The sequence below is a fragment of the Ceratotherium simum genome, chromosome 26, assembly GCF_057802395.1.
Source record: "Ceratotherium simum simum isolate JZ-2026a chromosome 26, ASM5780239v1, whole genome shotgun sequence".
NCBI classification, from domain to species: Eukaryota; Metazoa; Chordata; class Mammalia; order Perissodactyla; family Rhinocerotidae; genus Ceratotherium; species Ceratotherium simum.
Genome location: NC_141925.1, coordinates 37544073 through 37564718, shown reverse-complemented (window position 1 = coordinate 37564718; position 20646 = coordinate 37544073). Strand labels below are relative to the sequence as shown.

At 44.4% G+C, this 20646-nt stretch overlaps 1 protein-coding gene across 3 annotated transcripts in view; it reads right to left on the bottom strand.

Moving 5' to 3' along the window:
• Positions 1–246: 246 nt before the first annotated feature.
• The window catches only part of LMTK2 (lemur tail kinase 2), a 99531-nt gene continuing 79131 nt past the window's right edge, over positions 247–20646 (bottom strand). For all 3 annotated transcript variants that reach the window (XM_014795619.2, XM_087417544.1, XM_087417545.1), the window contains 5 exons: positions 18235–18384; positions 13741–16723; positions 5636–5768; positions 5140–5382; positions 247–4161 (listed from right to left, as the gene is read on the bottom strand). In XM_014795619.2, coding sequence (XP_014651105.2) covers positions 4133–4161; positions 5140–5382; positions 5636–5768; positions 13741–16723; positions 18235–18384 — 3538 coding nt within the window. In that variant the 3' untranslated portion in view covers positions 247–4132. The remainder of the gene's footprint in view (positions 4162–5139; positions 5383–5635; positions 5769–13740; positions 16724–18234; positions 18385–20646) is intronic.

The following is a 20646-nucleotide window of genomic DNA, read 5'->3' as shown; positions in this document are numbered from 1 at the left end:
AGATACATTTAAGGCAGCACAAGCACTACATAGAAGTTTCATTTTCCAGTGCTTCTCCAACCCTTTGTGTTCTCAGAAGTGTGGGGATTTACATCTGTCATGGAAAAGGGCATCCAATATCTAGAGACCAGGACAGTGAGCGACCTAGGGGCTGCAGGCTGCAGGCACCCACGGGAGGGCAGTGCCTGGCCACCCACCCCAGGTCCTGCACAGTGGAAAAAACACGAAATAAACTCAGCAACAGAGTTTATAAATATATAACTATATTTATTTTGAATATTAAATAGTTTTTAAATTACAAGCAATTTATTGAATCACACTATGCATCAATATACAGTAAAAATCTTACAGTTTAAAAATGTACACAATTTAAACTGAAAGTTCATTAACTGTTATATCGCCGTGAACCTCTTCCGACTGTGTTAAAGCACAACAGGGACACCTCGTAGGGGTGGCCGCCCCTGGGGTCCTCATCTGCGGACGGAATTAGAGAGCGGGTGCACACACCGCTCCATCACCTACTGGAGCTCTAGCTGCGCCTGTTCCGACTTGAACAGTTAAACGTGTTCGAGCCGTTTAAATAACAGGTTGTTGGTGATCAATACTGTCAACACATCTGTAAGAATTTTATATACTAAAGAGAGTTTTCTTTTTAATAGCCAAAACTGGAGCCGACCTCATTACTACGTAGGAATATTGTTTTGGGGATTTACATCTGAAGTAACTGTGTGCACGCAGTCTTATTTAAGGCTACTTCTCTTAAGGCTAACATTCTGAAGCCCCTATGACAGACGCCCAACATCTGGAGCCTAACACTTGGTTCACTTCTGGAATCTTCAGGTGATGGGCTGAGCAGAGTAAAGCCAGCAGCTGCCTCCCTTGCTCCCAGGCCTTCAGGACAGACATGCAGTAAGTCATCAACCCCACAAATACCCTATGGAAAATACTAACAAAAGGAAGAGGTTTTGAAAGGAGTTTTACGGCAGCAAGACATACAAAGACTCTTCTTAGATAAACCCATTTCTATAGAAACAATCACCTGTACATTTAAAAACAGAATGAAAGCTCTGTTTGCAATTCAACTCCACTGAGCTTCCTCGCCCTTAAGATGAACGGCTTCTCACCCAGGCGCACAGTCTGTTCACAAGGATTTGGGGAGCACTTTTTCTACATTTCTCTTTCTGGCTAATCACAGGGTCATTTGATAACAAATTAACATCTAGCTAGGAAGGAAATGAAGGTTTGATTATTTCTATTACAGGATTTAAAATACGTAAATTCCACCAAAGTAAGACTAATTAAAATCTGACAGATTCCAAAGAGGCCAAGAAATATTGTGAACCAGGTATTATAAACCTCACCCATACTATCTAGAGAATTCCACTGACTTATTTCACTGCATAACTTATTAGAACAAGTATGGTTTGAAAACCCACCACTGATAACTGAGTAAAAAAAACAAACAGCAAAGCACATGCTGACATTTTAAAAATAGGCTGAAAATTTTAATCTACATAATTTATTTCCTGTGTATTGCTTGAGATTTCAAAAGAACATGTTACCTCACATGTTTATTATAAATATAAAATCTTCCCTACCATGCATCATCACAATAATATCTACTACCCCAACTCACCCCCCCCAACTCAATGTATAAAAGGCTTTTTTTGGCAATTATGACAGTGATATAGACAAAATAAATTAAAATGGGAATTATGTTGTTAAAATCTCCTTAATCATAGTGAAAAATGTACAGCCCCAAAATATCAATAAATTTATCCCAGGCTGTATAAGAAGACTATATATTCTATGGATTTGCTTGATTTTAGTCATTAAATCTGAACTCCTTAAACCTATAATGTGAAAAAAACCAGTATAACTGCCTTTCATTTCTCTCAACCAAGACTGGTAGTTAGATGAAAAATTCAGAAAATTCAGGAAGTCTCCATAGCAAGAAATTCGGAGTTATCACAATTTTGGCAAAATCACCTTCTCACGCGCTGTTCACTTTTGTGTTCAACATGCCCATCACCAGGTCCAGCGCGCTCTGGCAGCGTTCTCCGGCAGTGCTCCTCGCTCACCCCGAGTGGAGGGTAAAAGGGGCTCTTTCTCCATTCTCAATTTTCTTGCTCTGGAAAGTTATTGCTAGTGTAAAAAGTGAGTGGGGTGAACCAGAATTGATAAGAAAGGTCATAAGTTACTATATAAACTCTAGCCAGGATACACATTTGCACCTCACACTAGGACCTGGTGCCTGTGACTTACATCACGCGGCCCCAGCCCTGGCCTGGAGTCGTCCTAGTGTTCCGCTGGAGTCAGGAAGGCGTATCAGCACCGGAAAACACCTAGGGCGAGAGGCCAGCACGTGGGGACTGCAGACCTGAGGCCCTACCTGGTGCACACGGCTTCCTGATGACACACTGGGCCTCCCTCAGCACAGCGCCGCTCCGCTGCTCCAGCTCCTGGAAACTTCCTGACATCAAAGCAGAACTCAAGAACTGCAGAATGAGGTCAGCTTTTTTATTATGAACACCCGATTCCAGCCAACATTATGAGGTTTCACTGGACACGCTCGGTCCCTTTCAAAGCAAGGGGAGAACTTGGTGCTTAATGCAGGAGGGAAGGATGAGCACAGATGAGCCCTGGGCAAGTGTTTGGATGCGATGGCTACTCGGGGCCACTCAAGGTCCCGACCGGGAGGATGTGCCAGCTGCAGAGGCTTCGCCATTGTCCCTTGTCCCTCCTCACAGATGTAGGGATGTAGTGTACGTCCTTGGTTACAGAGACTAGCCACACCTGGACGTGATATGACTCAAAGTGGTTCTGAGGGGTAACTTCAGCTCTGCAGGTTATCAGAAGTTACCTCTGCAGGTAACTTCAGCTGTTCTGTACAGCTGAAGCATACAGAAGAATGAACTCAAACTGCCCTTGGCTACCAGAGCCCTCTGTGGAGCAGCTTCTTCCTCGGAGTTCTCCACCTTCCCGACAGAAGGAGTCACAAGGACACTGAAGCCATAGCAGTCTGCGCTTCTAAAATCATGCAGAAGAGCCGGCTTTGAGGGGAAGTGACCCGGGGGCCACACTCTGTTTGCAGATCACTCGACCTGCCACATGAGAATGCAGCAGGGAGGAAGCCGCTTGGCTTCCCAGGGAGAGGGGTTGGGAGACCTGGACATCCTAACTAGCAGCTGAGTTCTGGGATGCACCACCTGTTGATTTTTACCAAAAGGGCCTGAAAAAATTGGGGGGCGGGTGGGAGGATGATATAGATGGGCTGCAAGACCCTTCAGCTCCTCAGGGAAGCCTCGTTTGCAGCAGGGAAACCACCTTATGGAGAAGAGACAAAAATGTGTTTCATTCAATCAACAAAACAGAGCAGTCTTTTTGGACTCATCAAAAATATTTCCTATAAGAACATAAAACACTAACATTCAGAATCATCTATCACGTACGAAAGAGTACCATATGTACAATTCCAACAATTCTAAAGACAGCGTAATGCTCAAAATATTTAAGCTTTACAAGTACCATGCAGAGCAAACTATAAAACAAAAAAAAAATCAAACTAGTGGATAGCACCAGCTTGACCTGCCTTATTTTCCTTGAATAATTTAAGATTCTGTACAATATCAGGGACTCTTAGAACATTTATCCACAGTGCAATTACAGAAAGCAATTAGTGATTTCTTTAAAAATAATAAATATGGCTCACTGGTGCCAATTCCCATCATGCGTCCTCCGGGCCCGTGCACAGACGGGATGCACAGGTGTGGACGCAGAGAACACCCCACGTGGAAACCAGAAACAACCCGAGCCTACAGTTCCCCACAGACCGGAGCAGGGTCGGCGCTCCCCAAGGACCACCAGAGCACGAGCACTTGCAGTGGGTGAGAGCGGCCGCAGGGCGCAGCTGCGAGGGCAGCACACTGCGCTAGATGAGACCACGCCTCCACAGCCAGGCTTCCCGCCGTGGGCTGGGAGCACAGAGCCCAGCACAGGCTCCCTTTCGCCTCCTGAGTCTTTCTCCCTGTCCTGTTTCAGCAGATGTGGAGTGGATGTCGATGCTCGCTGGCAGCACAGGAACCCCGCCCTGGGGGAGCAGCCTGGGACCTGAGAGTGCGTCAGCAGCCACCTAATCTTTTTCTCCATCTTCGCTGCTTCCTATTTAGGAGAGAGCAAGCAAAGCTGGGTTTTTAAAATGACCATCACAGATAAAAATAGTCTGGACAGCTTCTGATCTGCACTGCAGAAAAGGGAACTGAAGCTGGAAGTGTGGCTCTCCACCACCTGCCCCGGCCGCATATTTTCTTCCTGTAACAGTCGCACCTGCCAGACTCTCTCGCAAACACATCTGCGCAGCTCACACGCTGGGTCAATGTCAGTGTTTAGGGCACAGGAGAAAATCAGCTGATCTCCACACATCTGCCCTCTGACAGATCATTAGGTAATGGCATTATCTAATCGGCACAATTAAACATAGCACAAACACAAATAAAAGCTCTTTATATTTCATAGTTATTATTTGATCTGCAAACTTCAAATCAAAAACTGTACCCATTAACATTTATGTTCCAATCTAGTTATGGGGGAAAAAAAGGATCCACATGTTCAGATAATACTACTTCAAATGTGCCCTGCCCATTACTTCCCACCCAGGCCTTCTGGTATCACACGAAGACCAAGACTTAATGGCAAAATCAACATTCCCGGGAAAGAGCCAGAGGGCATTTGGGCTCAATCCCAAATCACAGGCCAGGTGTTCTTAAGAGCATACGCTTTCTCAAGAGCTGCTTCTCTCTGGGGGAAGCAGAGATGAGGGGTGCTAATAGCAAAAGGGGAAAAAAGGAGAAAAGAAGGTGGCGCACACCCGTGGCAAGTTCTAGACCCATGCCACGCCGCCACGCTGCTCACCTGCCTCCACCTGGGCCACCCAGCCCAGCAGGGCAGAGGGGGCTGGAGGGACAGAGGCCTAAAAGTGGAGGATGTGGCCCCGAAAGCACACTGTCAAGACTGTGAGAGTTTTGTAAGGAATTTTTTATAATCTTCTCAGCAAATACCAGGAAAGCAGATAAACATGCACTCAAGTCCAGTGGGGAAGGTCTCCCAGGCTGACACCACCCTCAGCACACACCCTCTCACCTCCTTGCTCGATGTCCGAGTCAGTCAGGTGTGTGAGAGAAAAGCTGGCGATGTTGGCAGGAGAGATGGAGAATCTGGAATATGGTGATGCGTGGGGCCAGCTCTGCTCCACACTCCGGGGTGGCGGTGGAGGAGAAAAGTACTTTGATGTCTGAAGAGAAGGCTTGGAACTAAGAAGGTTACTTGTTGTCTTTGACATAAAAGGGTCTGGGGAGAAGTCATCATCCCATTCAAAGCCTCCACCTACAAGTAAAAAATAAAAAATAATTCTCCTTTTATCATTTCATGATAAAGAATAGAGAGGAGAGTGCAAACATACAGGTGTGCTCTGCAGATCAACAAACACCGACTTGGGCCTGACAGATGGCAGAGCTGCTCCCTGTGTGTCACAAGGGGATCATTTAAGGCAATATGTGACGTTATCCTCAAAAAGTTTACATTATGCACAATGCACGCTTTTTAGTTTCTTTTTAAACCCATCATTGAAGTGAAATACCTTCTTCGTCAGTTGAACTTTCGGAATTGATACACCTGCTCAGGTAGGGGGAATCTGACGAAGGTGCCGGGCTGCTCAACTCAGGGCCATGTGCCTCTCCTCCGCAGCGTCCCAGCTCTTTGGTTGGGGTCTCCTGAAAAGCCAAACAGAAACTCCCATCAGCAAACGCCTGCTCACAGGAACCCACTGGGGTATGCATCACAGGCCGCAGTGCAGCTGACTGATCAGCTATGAAATGTTCATCTTCAAGCAGGGTGGTTCTGGTCTGGGGAAGGTGGAACAGGAACACACAGCCCTGTCTCTCCCACTGAGTGCAGCTGTGAACCTGGGCAGAATGCACGAAGCGGCTCTCTGAGGCCTCTGAGAAGCAAACAGTAGCAGGCAGGTTGGGGAAGAACACTGGAATTCAAAGTACACAAAACCAGCAGTGAATGTGCTGCCCGCCCCCACCCCCTCATAGCTCCTGGCCTGGACTCAACATAGCCCAAAATCCAAAGTGGGCACTGGCGTGGACAGAGAGAGCTCCAGAAGCCCTTTGATTCTAGTTCTAGACGCAGGAAGGGGGTCTGATGCTCAGAGAGAGGGTAGGAAATTCCAGATTTTTTTCTTTTTTCTCCTCTGTTCTCTCACCCCCAGCTCCAAGATCCCAGGGCGGCAGGTGCCTATAATTCTGAGCGTGGTAAACATCCTCTCACCTGGAAGAGCTGTGATCCCAAGACAGTGAGGAGAATCCCCACTGCTTTTTCCCTTTCTGTCCTGCACAGATACAGGAAGCATGCAGCGTAGTGTGCTAACGAAAGTCCCAGCTTTCTGGCTGGAGGACTGAAAAGGGAAGGCTGAAGACATTGGAAAGTACCAGGAACACCAGGGAGTGGGAGAAGCTCAGGAAAGCGACCCCACAAAGCTGTTAATGAACTCTCGGCTTACCTCTGGGCTGTGCATGGTAGACTCTGAACAGCACACCGAAGCTTTGAGAACTGAACTGTGGGGGAGACCACTGCCACGATCCAGTCTGGCCAGCGGGTGGCACATGCACTGGACAGGTTCAAACAGTACAGCAAAGGCTGGAAAGGGGAACCCCAACCCACAGAAGACTGGCTGGAACTTGTGACCTGAACCCAACCAGGTCAATGCCCGCTAAGATAAAAATATCAACATTCTCCATAGGATCTAAACAAAACACACAGCATTGTATAACATATTAACGACACAGTCTAAAATTACTCAGCATACACAGAATCAGAAAAACCTCAATTCATGGGGAAAAGCCAATCAACAGAGGTCAATGCCACTATAACAGAGATGTTGGAATTATCTGAGAAAGACTAACATAAAAATGTTCCAGGGGCCGGCCCGGTGGCACAAGCGGTTAAGTGTGCGCGCTCCGCTGCGGCGGCCCGGGGTTCGCTGGTTCGGATCCCGGGCGCGCACCGACGCACTGCTTGGCAAGCCATGCTGTGCCGGCGTCCCATATAAAGTGGAGGAAGATGGGCACAGATGTTAGCCCAGGGCCGTCTTCCTCAGCAAAAAAAGAGGAGGATTGGTGGATGTTAGCTCAGGGCTGATCTCCTCACCAAAAAAAAAAAAAAAAAAAAGTTCCAACAAGTAACAGAGAACACTAACATTTAGAGAACAATCCACCCACCAAAAGCAAAATACACATTCTTTCAGGTGTACATGGAACATTCACCAAAATAGACGAAATCCTGGCTGTAAAACAAATCTTAACAAGTTTAAAGGAACTGAAACCATACAAAATATATCCTCTGGCCATAATGGAATTAGAAATCAACAATAGAAAGAAACAAGAAAATCTCCAACCCTTGGAAATTAAACAACATATTTATAAATAATCATGGGTCAAAGAGGAAGTCTCAAGGAAAATTAGAAAATATTTTGAACTGAATGAAAATACAACACATTAAAATTTGTGGGATACAGCTAAAGTAGTACATAGAAGGAAATTTACAGCATTAAATGCTAATACTAGAAAGACGAAAGGTCTCAAAACCTAAGCTTCTACCTTAAGAGTCTCGAAAAAGAGCAAAATAAATCCAAAGCAAGCAGAAGGAAAGAAATGATAAAGACAAGGCAGAAATCAATAAAATTGAAAAGAAAACAACCAAGGAAAAAAAAATCCACGAAACCAAAAGCAGTTCTTTGAAAAGATCAATAATCTACACAATCTCTTCCAAAAAGAGGAAATACTTCCCAACTTATTATGAGACCAGCGTTACCTTGATACCAAAGCCAAAGTCAGTGCCAAAAACAAAAAAACTCAAATTAGCCAAACACCCCCAAAACTACAGAACAGCATACCTCATGAATACAGGCACAAAAATCCTCAACAACAAATCAGCGCATCAAATCCAGCAACATGTAACAATAAAATCTCACAACCAAGTGGGCTTTATTCCAGGAAGGCAAGGCTGATTCAATACCTGAAAACCAATGTAATCTACCATATTAACATATTAACAGAAGAAGAACCACATGTTCCTATTAACTGATGTATAAAATGCATTTGACAAAATTCAACACTCATTCAGGATTAAAAACTCTCTCAAACTAAGAACACAAGAAAACTTTCTTAACTTGATAAATAGCATCTACAAAAGAAAAACCTACATCATAATCAATGGTCAAAGACTGAATGTTTTTCTTCTAAGATCATGTTCAAAGCCAGAATGTCTCCTCTTACTACTCCTATTCAACACTGTATTGGAAGTCCTAGCTAGTGCAATAAGGTAAGAAAAAGAAATAAAAGAGATATAGATTGGAAAGGAAGAAATAAACCTGTCCCTACTTGCAGACAATATGATTGTTTGCGTAGAAAATCACAAGGAATTTGCAAAAAACAAAACCAACAAACTCCTAGAACTAAAGAAAGCATATAGGTCAACACACAAAAATCAATCGCATTTTATATACTGGTAAGGAACAAATGGAAACCAAAATTTCAAAATTAGCTTTTCCAACATAATAGCTTCTCACGAAATGAACTATGTACAAATCTAACAAAGCATGTAGAGGATCTGTAAGCTGAAACCTACAAAACACAAAGAAGAACTAAATAAATGGAGAGACATACCAAGTTCATGAATTGGAAGACTCAACATAGTAAAGATGTCAATTATCCCCAAATTAATCTATAGATTTTATGCAATTCCCACCAAAATCCCAGTAGGATTTTTTTGTAGATACAGACAAGATGATTCTAAAACTTATATGGAAAATTAAAGGAACTATGAAAGCCAAAACAATTTTGAAAAGGAAGAAAAAAGATGAGGAATCACACTCCCCAATTTTAAGACTTACTATAAAGCTATGGTAATCTCCAAGAGTGAGGTATTGGCAAAGGAGTAAATACACAGATCAATGAAACAGAACAAAAAGCCCAGAAACAGACCCATACAAGTACAGCCCTTTAATTTCTGACAAAGGTACAAAGGCAATTCAATGGATAGGGGATAGTCTTTTCAACAGTGTGCTGGAACAACTGGATATACAACCAAATGCAAAATAAATGAAGCCCAAGCTAAAACTTACACAAAAATTAACTGAAAATGTATAAAAGATCTAAATGAAGAACATAAAACTTTTAAAGAAAATATTTGGGATCTAGGGCTTAGTGAAGAGTTCTTATACATGACACCAAAAGCATGATCCATAAAAGAAAAAAATCGATGAACTGGAATCCATCAAAATTCAAAACTTTTGCTCTGTGAAAGACAACCTACAGACTGGGAGAAATATTTCCAAACCATATATCTGATGAAAGATTCACATCTAGAATTTATAAAGAACTCTCAAAACTCAAAGGTAAAAACACAGAGAATCCAATTAGAAAATCGGCCAAAGAAGAGACAGTTCACTGAAGAGGACATACGGGTGGCAAATAAAGACATGAAAAGACGTGCAAACATATCACTAGCCAATAGGGAAATGAGGTATCACTTCACACCTATCAGAAAAGCTAAAATAAAAAATAATGACAACACCAAATGCTGGCAAGGATGCAGACAAACTGGATTTCTCATTACCTTGCTGGTGGGAATGTAAAATGGTACAGCCACTCTGGAAAACAGTTTGTCATTTTGTTTAAAAACTAAACACACACTTAACACACAACCCAGCAATCACAGTCCTGGGCACTTTCCCCAGAAAAATAAAAATTTGTGTCCACACAAAAACCTGTACACAATTGTTCAAAGCAGCTTTATCTGTAATAGCCCCAAAGTGGAAAAACCAAAATGTTCTTCAATGAGTGAATGGTTAAACAAACTTTTTCATCCATACCATGGAATACTGTTCAGTGATAAAAAGGAAGGAACTACTGGTACATGCGACAACTTGGATGGATCTCAAAGGAATTACATGCTGAGTGAAAAAAGCCAGCCTCAAAAGGTTATATGCCGTGTGAGTCCATTTATATGATATTCTCCAAAAGACAAACCCAGAATGACTGAGACCACATCAGTGTTGCTAGGGATCAGGGGTGGGGGGTGGGGGGACTAGGAGGGAGGCACAGGGCGTTTTCTGGGGTGAGGGAACTGTTCTGCATCACAATTGTGGGAATGGTTACATAAACGTTAAAATTTATAGACCTGTACACCAAGAAAGGGTCAATTTTACTGTTAATTTAAAAAATAAAATTAAAAAATAATAAAAACAACTGGTGTAAATGCTGGCCAACAGATGAATGAATAAACAAAATGTAACACATCCACATAGTGGAATGCTACTCAGTAATGAAAACATGAAATATGGATGCACCTCAAAAGCATTATGCTGAGCGAGACTCCAGACATGTAAGACTACACACTGTATGATCCCACCACTTATACGAATTCTAGAAAAGGCAAAACTACAGGGACAGAAAGCAGAACAGTGGTTGCCAGGGGGAGGGGACTGACAACAAAGGAGACTGAGGAACTCTGTGGGGTGATGGAAGTGTTTTGTATCATGACTGTGGTGGGGATAGGGATGGGGAAATGAGCCCTTAGTTTCGTGTGTGTGTGTGTGTGTGTGTGTGTGTGTCTAAGATTTTAAGCAGCAGGAACTATAGACAAGTTTAGTTTTCTTGAGTGTTTTTTGTTCTTCAAATTGAAAAAAAAATCTTGCCCAAGAAAGTATTTTTGCCTTATACTCATTTTATATTCTTTCAGGAAAATATCCTTGTAAATGGAAATAAACTAAAAAGAAAAGAAAAAAGCAGCACACAGGAGCCCAGGTAGAGGCCACCTCTTGCCACTCATCTGCCCAGGGACAGGAGGTCCACATCAGTGAAGCCTAGGCACATTTATTCCTCACAAGCTCTGGGGTCCCCTGGCTCTAAGACTGTGACCCGGGAGGTAGCCTCATGGCATGGGCCTGAGCACCACTCTGCATGGCTCCAAGGCCACACTGCTGAGCCCTGGCCCTGTCCTGACAGGGAATGACCAGGGCTGAGATGAACTGGACTGAGCTCAAATCTTGTTTGTCCTGCAACCATCTGATCAGGCTGGAAGGCAACCATGTGTCATGTTAACTGCAAATAAGTGTCCTCATCCACTGTTTCGGCCTCGAGAATACTGTGCGTCCAGGAAGGACCACACGTGAGCTGAGAGTCTGACACCCGCCAGGCACGTTTAAGGGCCCATGTGGGAGGCTGCTGGGCTCAGCGGTGAAAAGCTGGGTGCTGGAGCCAGGAGACCTGGGCTGTACTCCTGCACAAGGTGCCAACTTTGCTGAGCCTCAGGGTCTTCTCCGTGAAGATGGGTGACAACCACTCCTGCATGGGGAAGCTAAACGAGAGCCTGTGCGTAAGGTGCCGGCACCCAGACTGCTAACTTGCTGGGCCATGATTTCACAGGAACGTTGCTTTACATATAGTGAGTGTGCGCTAAGCATCTATTGAACTAACAAATAGAGAAATGACCAAGACACAATGCTGCCACAACCCATGAACACTCAGTTAAAAGTCTGGAGTTAAGATACTTGGCTTAAACACTAAACTACTTCAAAACCAGCTCATTAAGCTGCAAAGTCAGAGCAGGAAACAATCTATCAATCATAGTCTGAGACGGCTGGCAGCTGTTGCTCTAGGCAAACTGCATGGGATGCAGGAGAAAAGCACCTGTAGATCATCAGAATGATTTTCAGGATTTTATTGGGGCCTGCACCCACTTTCCGACTTTCTCTAACCCCCTTCTCAAATCTCACCTATGTTAAGAGTGACTTACATTTGGTTCCTGTGTCTCCATACCCATAGCCAGCATGCCCTTTCTAAGTCTTCATCTTTTGCAATCCTGTCCTGTCTTCTGAAGCCAGCAAAACATAACACCCCTATAAAGACCTCCACCTGGGTCCAGCTCCATTGTAGCCCAGGGAGCTTCCTCCACACACTGCCTTCCACTGACTTTTTTTGTGTGTGTGAGGAAGATCAGCCCTGAGCTAACATCCATGCCAATCCTCCTCTTTTTTTGCTGAGGAAGACCGGCCCTGAGCTAACATCTATTGCCAATCCTCCTCCTTTTTTTCCCTTTTTCTCCCCAAGGCCCCAGTAGATAGTTGTATGTCATAGTTGCACATCCTTCTAGTTGCTGTCTGTGGGACGCCGCCTCAGCATGGCCGGACAAGCGGTGCGTCGGTGTGCGCCCAGGATCCAAACCCAGGCCGCCAGCAGCGGAGCCCGCGCACTTAACCGCTAAGCCACGGGGCCGGCCCCCTGCCTTCCACTGACTTGTGTCCATCTCACTGCTCCAACAAGACCCCCAGACAGCTTCCCTAGCCCCCCTCCCACACTGCTCACAGAACGCAGTTTCTACTTCTGTCCCACTTACAGATCGCCCCAGTCAGTGGTGAAATGTGACTACAATTCAAGTTCACAGAGACAGTGAAGAAAGGGATATCTGAATTGGAATGTACTGATAACAAAACACAACACCTGGGGCCAGATGATCCCTTCTCTCCCACTCTCAGTAGAGAATGGCATACTCGTTTCCTAGGCTCCCTGAGCTTACAATTTCTGAAGCTGGGGTGTGTGTAAGCCTCCTGGCCCCTCTCACAGATTTAATAAATTGTGGTTGAGTCCAGGAGTCTAACTTTTTCTTTTTTTTCAAACACCTACCCACCTCTACCCTCCCCCCAGCATGTGCTGTAGTTCAAATGTGGTGGTTTAATGATTTTTTGAGCAACATCACAAAAACAGAACACACAGAAACAACAAAGCACACAGTAACAAGCAATTGAGAGAAGACCCAGCCTGGAGGGAGGAGGCAGAGTAGCACCTAGGATCTCTGCAGGTGTGGGCACAGAGTCTGAAGAGCAGAGCCAAGAGGCATGATGCTGACCAAGAGGCTGAGACACCAAGGTCTCGGGTCCGAGGACCAATACAAAGCAAGGGCAAGCAGCTTTAAGGAGACACCTTCTGGAATGGGAAGGGATCCCAGTCAGACATGTCTGTAACTGAGCCTCACTTAAAAGCCAGCTGATTCAAGAAGCAAATTCAAGGGCTACAAAGACTAGCCAACAGACTACATTTCAAACAAAATTAAAAAAAAAATCTTTAATTAAAAATATTGAATTATAGGCTGCTTCATTTTTAAAGAAGCTGAAAGTGTGAGCCGAATGAGCGGTGTGCAGCAGGCAGCCTGCTCCACAGCGGGGGAGGAGGGCAGGGCAGGGGCCCGCTCCAGCAGCAGGGCCACAGACTCTGTCATCACTGTCCTGGTCCCCACTGCACAGATACTGCCACTGGTTGGTGTCTCCAGTGCTACGTGTGAGCCACGGACTGTTGCAGTTTGTACCTGCATGCTGGGTATTACTGCCAATTGTCAGATTATAAAAATTTGGTCTATAAAGGGTAACTAATTTCAATAGGACTCTGCCAGGAGACCCAGGAAGAGCACCCAGGTCTCCTTCCCTTAACTTAAAAGGAATTCACTCTGCAAAGCGCATCTCTGCATATTCTTGGAACTGTAACTATAACCAACCCCGAATTCCTTCTTTTGAGTAATCACAAAACAATCTGTGGCTTCAAAGCAATCAGAAAAACAGAGCACACTCAATTTCCTAATGCATTTCGGAATTCTCTAATATGACGATTTGGAGGTAACAGATACCTGGTCAAACAGATAGACTGTGACATCATCAAAAAACGTCACCGCCTTCTTCTCTTTCTTCCAGTCATCTGGTAGCTGGTCAATGGCAACAGCAGCCGAGGGTTTCAACAGGCTCCGCAAGTGCCTCCCATCCTCATTGCTGAGGATCACAGGGACGGGGTGCTCGGTTTCATCTTCTGACTCGGAGCTGAGGCTGTGCAGGTTGAATGCTCGCAGGTCCTCGTCAGAGTCGTCACTGTTTTCGTCCTCCTCGTCTGCATCGATTCCATCCTCGGAGAGGTCGAGCAGCCCCGACACACCAAGTTTCCCCAAGTATTTCCCTTCGATATCTGGCTCCTTCAGCTTGGGGCTCTCGGAGTGGCTGCCTGAGGACTTATCCACCATCAAGGCCGATGGGCTGCTGGAGCGGAGGGTGGAACTTGCAAACGCAAGGAGTTCGTTAGTGTTGGTTCCAGTGGAGGCAAGCGTGCAGGGCTGCTCTTCGTGGGCCTCAAAGTCATCACCACTGCTCAGCTCTGAGTTCAACAGACTCAGGGGACTGCCAGCCTCGTCCTCAGGATGCATTTGTTTGGAAATGTCGGTCAGTGCTGGTTCTGACGTTTCTTTTGATTCCAGGTGACTGGACTTTTGCAAAGCAGATAGACAACTTTGGTCTGGCTGTCTATTTCTGGTTTCCAGGCAACTGTCCTTGTCGCCAGGACTTTGCTCTGGGATGACTGGCTCAGGCAAGGGCTGATCTGCTACGATTGCCAAGGCCAACACTGAGGTTCCTGGGACCCCCTCTGACTTCTTATCAGGCTCAGAATCATTATCTGAGAAGTAGGCAGAGTCTCTGTGTGAGCTCTGGGAACCAGGTGTAAAAGTCTGCGAGGTCACTTCTGTCCCTCTGTGGCCATCAGCTGTGTCTGAGATGACGATGACAGGGTTGGGAGGCAACCCGCCACGACCGCTGTCGCCTGCTGTGGTCGCCTCAGAGGCTGAGGTGCCATCGGGAGCAGGGTGCAGAGTCCATTCAGGGGACTCCAAGTTCTCTGTCTCGTAGCCACTGTCTGCAGGCTTATCAGGGGGCAAGAGTTTCTGAGGTGTGTGAGAACCTAAAGAACCCAGTAAAACTTCATGGACATCCACCGAATCCAGAGAGTCTGGGGTCTCCACAGACTGTTCTGATGTTGGAATGGGTGTTGACAAGCTGTCTTCTAAAAGGCTGTCTTGACTGGTAGAATCCGAGGAAAAGGCAGACGCCAAGCCCATGTCTTTTGTAGCATTTTTATAATTCAGCTGGTTCAAAGTCTCCACAGCCTCCAAGTTTTTCTCCAGCAGACTATGACTACGATGGTCTTCAGAAAGCAGTTGATTTTGTAAGTTCTGTCTCAATTCTGGAAGACTACTCCCTATACTCACCTTACTGGCAAAAACGTCGTCAACAAGAACTGAGTCACTTTTGGGTAGTCTCAAGGCCTCCTCATTTTGGTGAGTCAAGTCATGGGACCTATCACCAACTGATGTCCTGGCATCAGTCAAGGGAGTTTCAACGGGGACAGTCACAGAGTCTGGACTGAGTTCTTGGCAGAGAAAGTCTTCATGGATACTGACATCTAAACACGTGGGTTTGGTTTCTCCCTGCTTTGGGAACGTATCTGGAGGTACACTATGAGGTGTTCCTTCTGTTTCAAGTGAGGTAGGAGGTACCTGCACTTCCGGGGAAGACTGCAATGAGAGGTTTGAAGTGTTGTCCACGGGCATGACACCTGCATCTTTCCCCTTTGCACTCATGTTCTCCTGCAACAGAGAAAAGCCTGGTTTATTTTCAGCAAACTTAAGCTCAGTATCTAAAGAGTTTCTATGTGGAGTTTCTAATATAGTTTCAGTAAAACCGGCATTTTTAAGTTCTATTTGAAGATCATTTATATGTTCTTTGCTAGACAATGAGTCTTTTAGTAAGTTTTTCTCTTGAAGAAATAAAAAGTTTTCTGATAATTCTTGAATATTCCGCGGATCAAAATTATCTTGGTGCATAAGGTTTTCTGATAAGCCAAGAGGCTCATAGGCAAAAAGCTTATGGGGCTTTTCCTTCTCAAAGTGGCATGTTACTACTGACTCTTCGGGGTCATCCAAAGTGGAACGTAAAGTGGTTGGCTTAAAGTCAGTCTGAACTCCATTTAGTTCCATTAAGTCAAATATTTTTTGGTGACTGGGCAAATCCTCTGATTTGTCAAGATCATTAAATATATTGTTGAAAGGGCTCTCAGGGCCCGTGGTAACATGTGCGTCCTCAGGTATGCTGGAGTCTTTGGGGTCTGTACTGCTTTGGAAGAAATCCTCATCTGTACTGGACTCCTCAAATTCAAGATTCCTCAGTGTCAGAAACTGGGACCCCTCGTCACCTCTTCTTTCAGGATTATCCATTTCAGTGGTAAGCAGTGCAGATGGGTAATCAAGCTCCAAGTTGCTCCCACTTTTTTCTTCTAATTGGATGTAATAGTCGCTTCCAACAGAAAGGTTGTGGGCATCAAAAACGGGAACCACTCCAGGGGCTCTAACAGGGACACGCTGGCCACTGTCATCTTGTTTCCCGGGCCCGGGATCTGAAAGTGAATTCTCAAAAACTTCAACTGGAAAGAAGATGCTTGTGTAGGACAAGGCTTCATCCGGGTGGCCCCGACTGCGCTCGTCAAAGTGATCATGCTTAGCTGCCTCCCAGACATACTCGAAGCTCAGGCCCTGGCTGGTTTCAGTCACGGTGAGGACTTCCTCCATTTCACGACCAAGCCGCTCCCTGGTAAAATGGTCAAGAATTGGGAATGCAGCATTATTTGAAGCGTCTCTGCTATTTGTATTTGGTTTAAGAGCATTCCACTGTTGTTCAAAGTCGACTTCTGAGTCCCTTTGGCTTTGCATCCGCAGGTAGGTGAGGAGTCTATGCACATCTTCAGCCGCTGGTCTCTTGTCTGGTGACAGCCAGCAGAACTGTAAAACTTCATACCTGAGTGAGGCAAGAGAGGTAATTAATGGATTGCTAATGAATTGTTTTAAAATAAGAAAAGACTTTACAAGGACCCCTAAGACTCAACACCTCAGAAGTTTCTTTTTTTTTTTTTTAAAGATTTTATTTATTTAATTTTTTTCCCCCAAAGCCCCAGTAGATAGTTGTATGTCATAGCTGCACATCCTTCTAGTTGCTGTATGTGGGACTCGGCCTCAGGATGGACGGAGAAGTGGTGCTTCGATGCGCACCCGGGATCCGAACCCGGGCCACCAGCATTGCAGCGCGTGCACTTAACCACCAAGCCACAGGGCCGGCCCTTCAGAAGTTTCTATACTTTAATCACTGCCGACCACACGAAGGAGTTCAGTTCACGGTGAAATCACGGTGAGAGAGGAAATGAAGAAATATAAAATTTGGCTGACTAATTTTTGTGTTCTCAGGACATTTCACAATATCACTGCAACTCTTTTGTCATTTGTTCTTCTGGTATTTATCTAGTGACCTATCCACTGAATTTAGAAACAGTTTTAACATGCTCTTCTCCTAAATGCCACATGTATTCTATGTAGTAAAGAATGCACTTGTCTCACATTTTTAGATTCACTCACTTTATTTTGTGAGAATTCACACAGACAAATACTGTTATAACTAATCTCTGACTAGTCCCCTGATAAAAAGTAACACTACAATCTTCTGCAGCATGTAGTTTCCTTAGCTCAGAAAAGGAGCTGACGGTAGAGGGAAAAAAGTAGAGAATGAAGCCCAACCAGGAGCTGGGTCTTCAAAGGTTTGGATGAATACAGCCAACAGCTTAAACTGTAGCCATGAGCAGAAGCGAAGACAAAGACAACTTCAAAGCACAAAGTTTACAGAGTAAATGTCAAGTTATTGTGGGTAAAATAGTTCTAGCAACTTGGGGACCTGAGCAGTGCCTACATGCAGGAGTCCCAAGCTTCAGAGGTAATGCCAGATGGGCATGTGGAGGTGTAGATAAAGGTCTAAAGGGAGGTGAACCTGATCCGAGTTGGAAATGGAGTAAGAACTGGTCTGAGGACTCATAAAAAGTAAATCTGTAAATGAAGTACGTTTGTTTTGTAAATTTCAACATACATTATACAAATTAGTTTCAATAGACAATTTAAATATCATCATTTTTATACTATTTCTTTTCTCACATATTAGATATCACTTATATAAACACCCTCATTTTAAAACAGTTCCACGATAGGGAACTACCTTAATATCGACTTTTCTAATTAGTTCAGACTTCATATTTTTTCTTACTGCATGTAATATATAAATTCCTGCTTGTTCTAAACATATTTCAAAAATAACATCACATTTTAAAAACAGATGTTAATTCTAAAATCAGTCATGAATGATATACCAATGATTGCTTTTCATAACATCCATTGTTTAAGAATAGGGAATATACAACTACTAACGCCCATGAAAACAGGATTTCCTTATCTTGTGAAAATGACAAAACAAAACACGGAGTCACCCACCATCGATCAGAATAAGGCTGCTCCAGCTGGGGCTTTGGGAGCTTTGTGTCTCTCTCTCGAATGACCTGATTGAGAACATCTAAGTTGGAAAGGTTGGAATAAGGCTGAGCAGCATTATCAAAAAGCTCCCAGAGTGTCACACCCAGGGACCTATGGAAAAAAGAAAATGGTTATGTCTTTCTCCCTTTAGATGTCAAATTTTTTCACACCAACACTTCTATTTGTACAGTCATTAGTAATTTTAAGGACAAGGTGTGTACTGAAAAGGTTATTAAAGATAGCTCTTTAACATGATTTTAAAAAAGAGGCATTTCCATTATAATGAAGAACACAACAAGAATACCTCCTCATATTTACTACTGAATTCTCTAGAAGACCTGGCAATGCAAAAAAATATAAAACAGAGATAAAAGGCATAATTATAGGGAGGAAGTAATACGATCGTCAACTTAAAAACTCAAGAAATTATTTGAAAGATCATTAGAATGTTTTAAGAGTTCAGCAAAATGATTGGTACAAGATAAATATCTTGAATTCTGAGTTTCTTGGTGGAAAACAAATCCCATTCACAATAGCAATAAACACCAGAAAATATCTAAAAGAAATCTTTCCATGAACAAATCATCTCTTCCCTGTGGGACCCATATGTTTCTTGTTGTAGTTATTCCTAAGTAGTTTGGGTTTTGTTGCCATTATGACGGGACTTCTCTCCATTACTCTGCCAGCTAATGTGGGTGCCAGAGAGGCCACCTGCCGAGCCTCTCAATGCTTCCAGTATGCAGCCATTCCCACAGGAAGGAATACCCCTTCTCCGGACCTGTCCCACTGATCTGTCCCCATGGAAATGGCCTCTGCTGCTCAAGTCAGATGAACACTAACTCTTCACCTCCTCGACACCACCTCTGCGTTTCTTTCTCACCACTTACTGTGAGCCTTCTGTCGTGTATTAGTCTCCTATTTACTGCAAATGGCTCCCAAATCTGGCTGATCTTCTATGTTGTCTGGAAGCTTTAAACCAACACGCTGGTATTTAGGACCCACCCCAAGGACTCTAAGTTGGTAGATGTAGGTGTGGCCTAGGAAACTGTATTTTCAAAAAGCTCTCTAGTGGGGCCAGCCTGGTGGCATAGTGGTTAAGTTCGCACGCTCTGCTTCAGCATCTAGTTCGGCAGCCTGGGGTTTGCAGGTTCAGATCCCAGGCGTGGACCTACACGCTGCTCATCAAGCCACGCTGTGGTGGCATCCCACACACAAAAAATAGAGGGAGACTGGCACAGATGTTAGCTCATGGACAATCTTCCACTCTTCCTCAAGCAAAAAGAGGAAGATCGGCAACAGATTTTAGCTCAGGGCCGATCTCCCTCACACACACACAAAAATGTGATCATGATTAGCTTAGGGCCAATCTTCCTCACAAAAAAAAGAAAAGAAAAGAAAAGAAAATGTCAGTGATCCTGAGATCCAGCCAGTTTGGGTACTGATGGTTTATATGACTTTGATCGATACCCACCAGAATGCTTATTTGATTAATAAACTATATTGAATAAATAGAAGTTTATTATTTGAGGGGGCTGGCCTGGTGGCACAGTGGTTAAGTGCGCACACTCTGCTTTGGCGGCAGCCCAGGGTTCACAGGTTCGGATCCTGGGTGTGCACCAACGCACTGCTTGTCAAGCCATGCTGTGGCGGTGTCCCACATAAAGTAGAGGAAGATGGGCACGGATGTTAGCCCAGGGTCAATCTTCCTCAGCAAAAAGAGGATTAGCATCGGATGTTAGCTCAGGGCTGATCTTCCTCACACACACACAAAATTTATTATTTGACATTGCATAATACAATATAACTTACAGGCTAAATTCTCTTATGCTAATTTCAAAAATCAGTGAAAAAATCAGCATATTCAGTATCTAAGTTGAGAGATCACTTCTATCAAAGAAAACAAAGGGACTCAAATTTCCCAGTCCAATTCAAGTAAGAAGTGCTTTCTCCTGGGCAGAGAACTGCTAGGGGCAAAGGGCTGTTTTGGATACAAAAGAAGTTTAAGAAACTGTCAACCACTTGAGGGACCTTACAACTTAACTGAGAACAGTAAGAAATTCACATGAAATATTAAAGACCACAAAGGTGGTGTATGATTCGCAGCAAAATGAGTGTTACCACCACCAAGCTTAACCTTGGGTACATAACTCTACCTGGCTCAACTTCTTCAAAGCCCTGATTTCACTCCCCTACCCTCCCCCAACAAGGCCCACTCCCAAACCAGACCCCTCCCCAGCCCTGTCTCACTTTGTTTTTCAGAGAACAGGAAGCACTGGCTTTCTGCACTCCCCACCCCACCACATCTAACACATTTCTGGAGCATCCCTTCCTTATCTCCTCAGACAGGCCACAGAGAAAGATGGGATGCGTCTC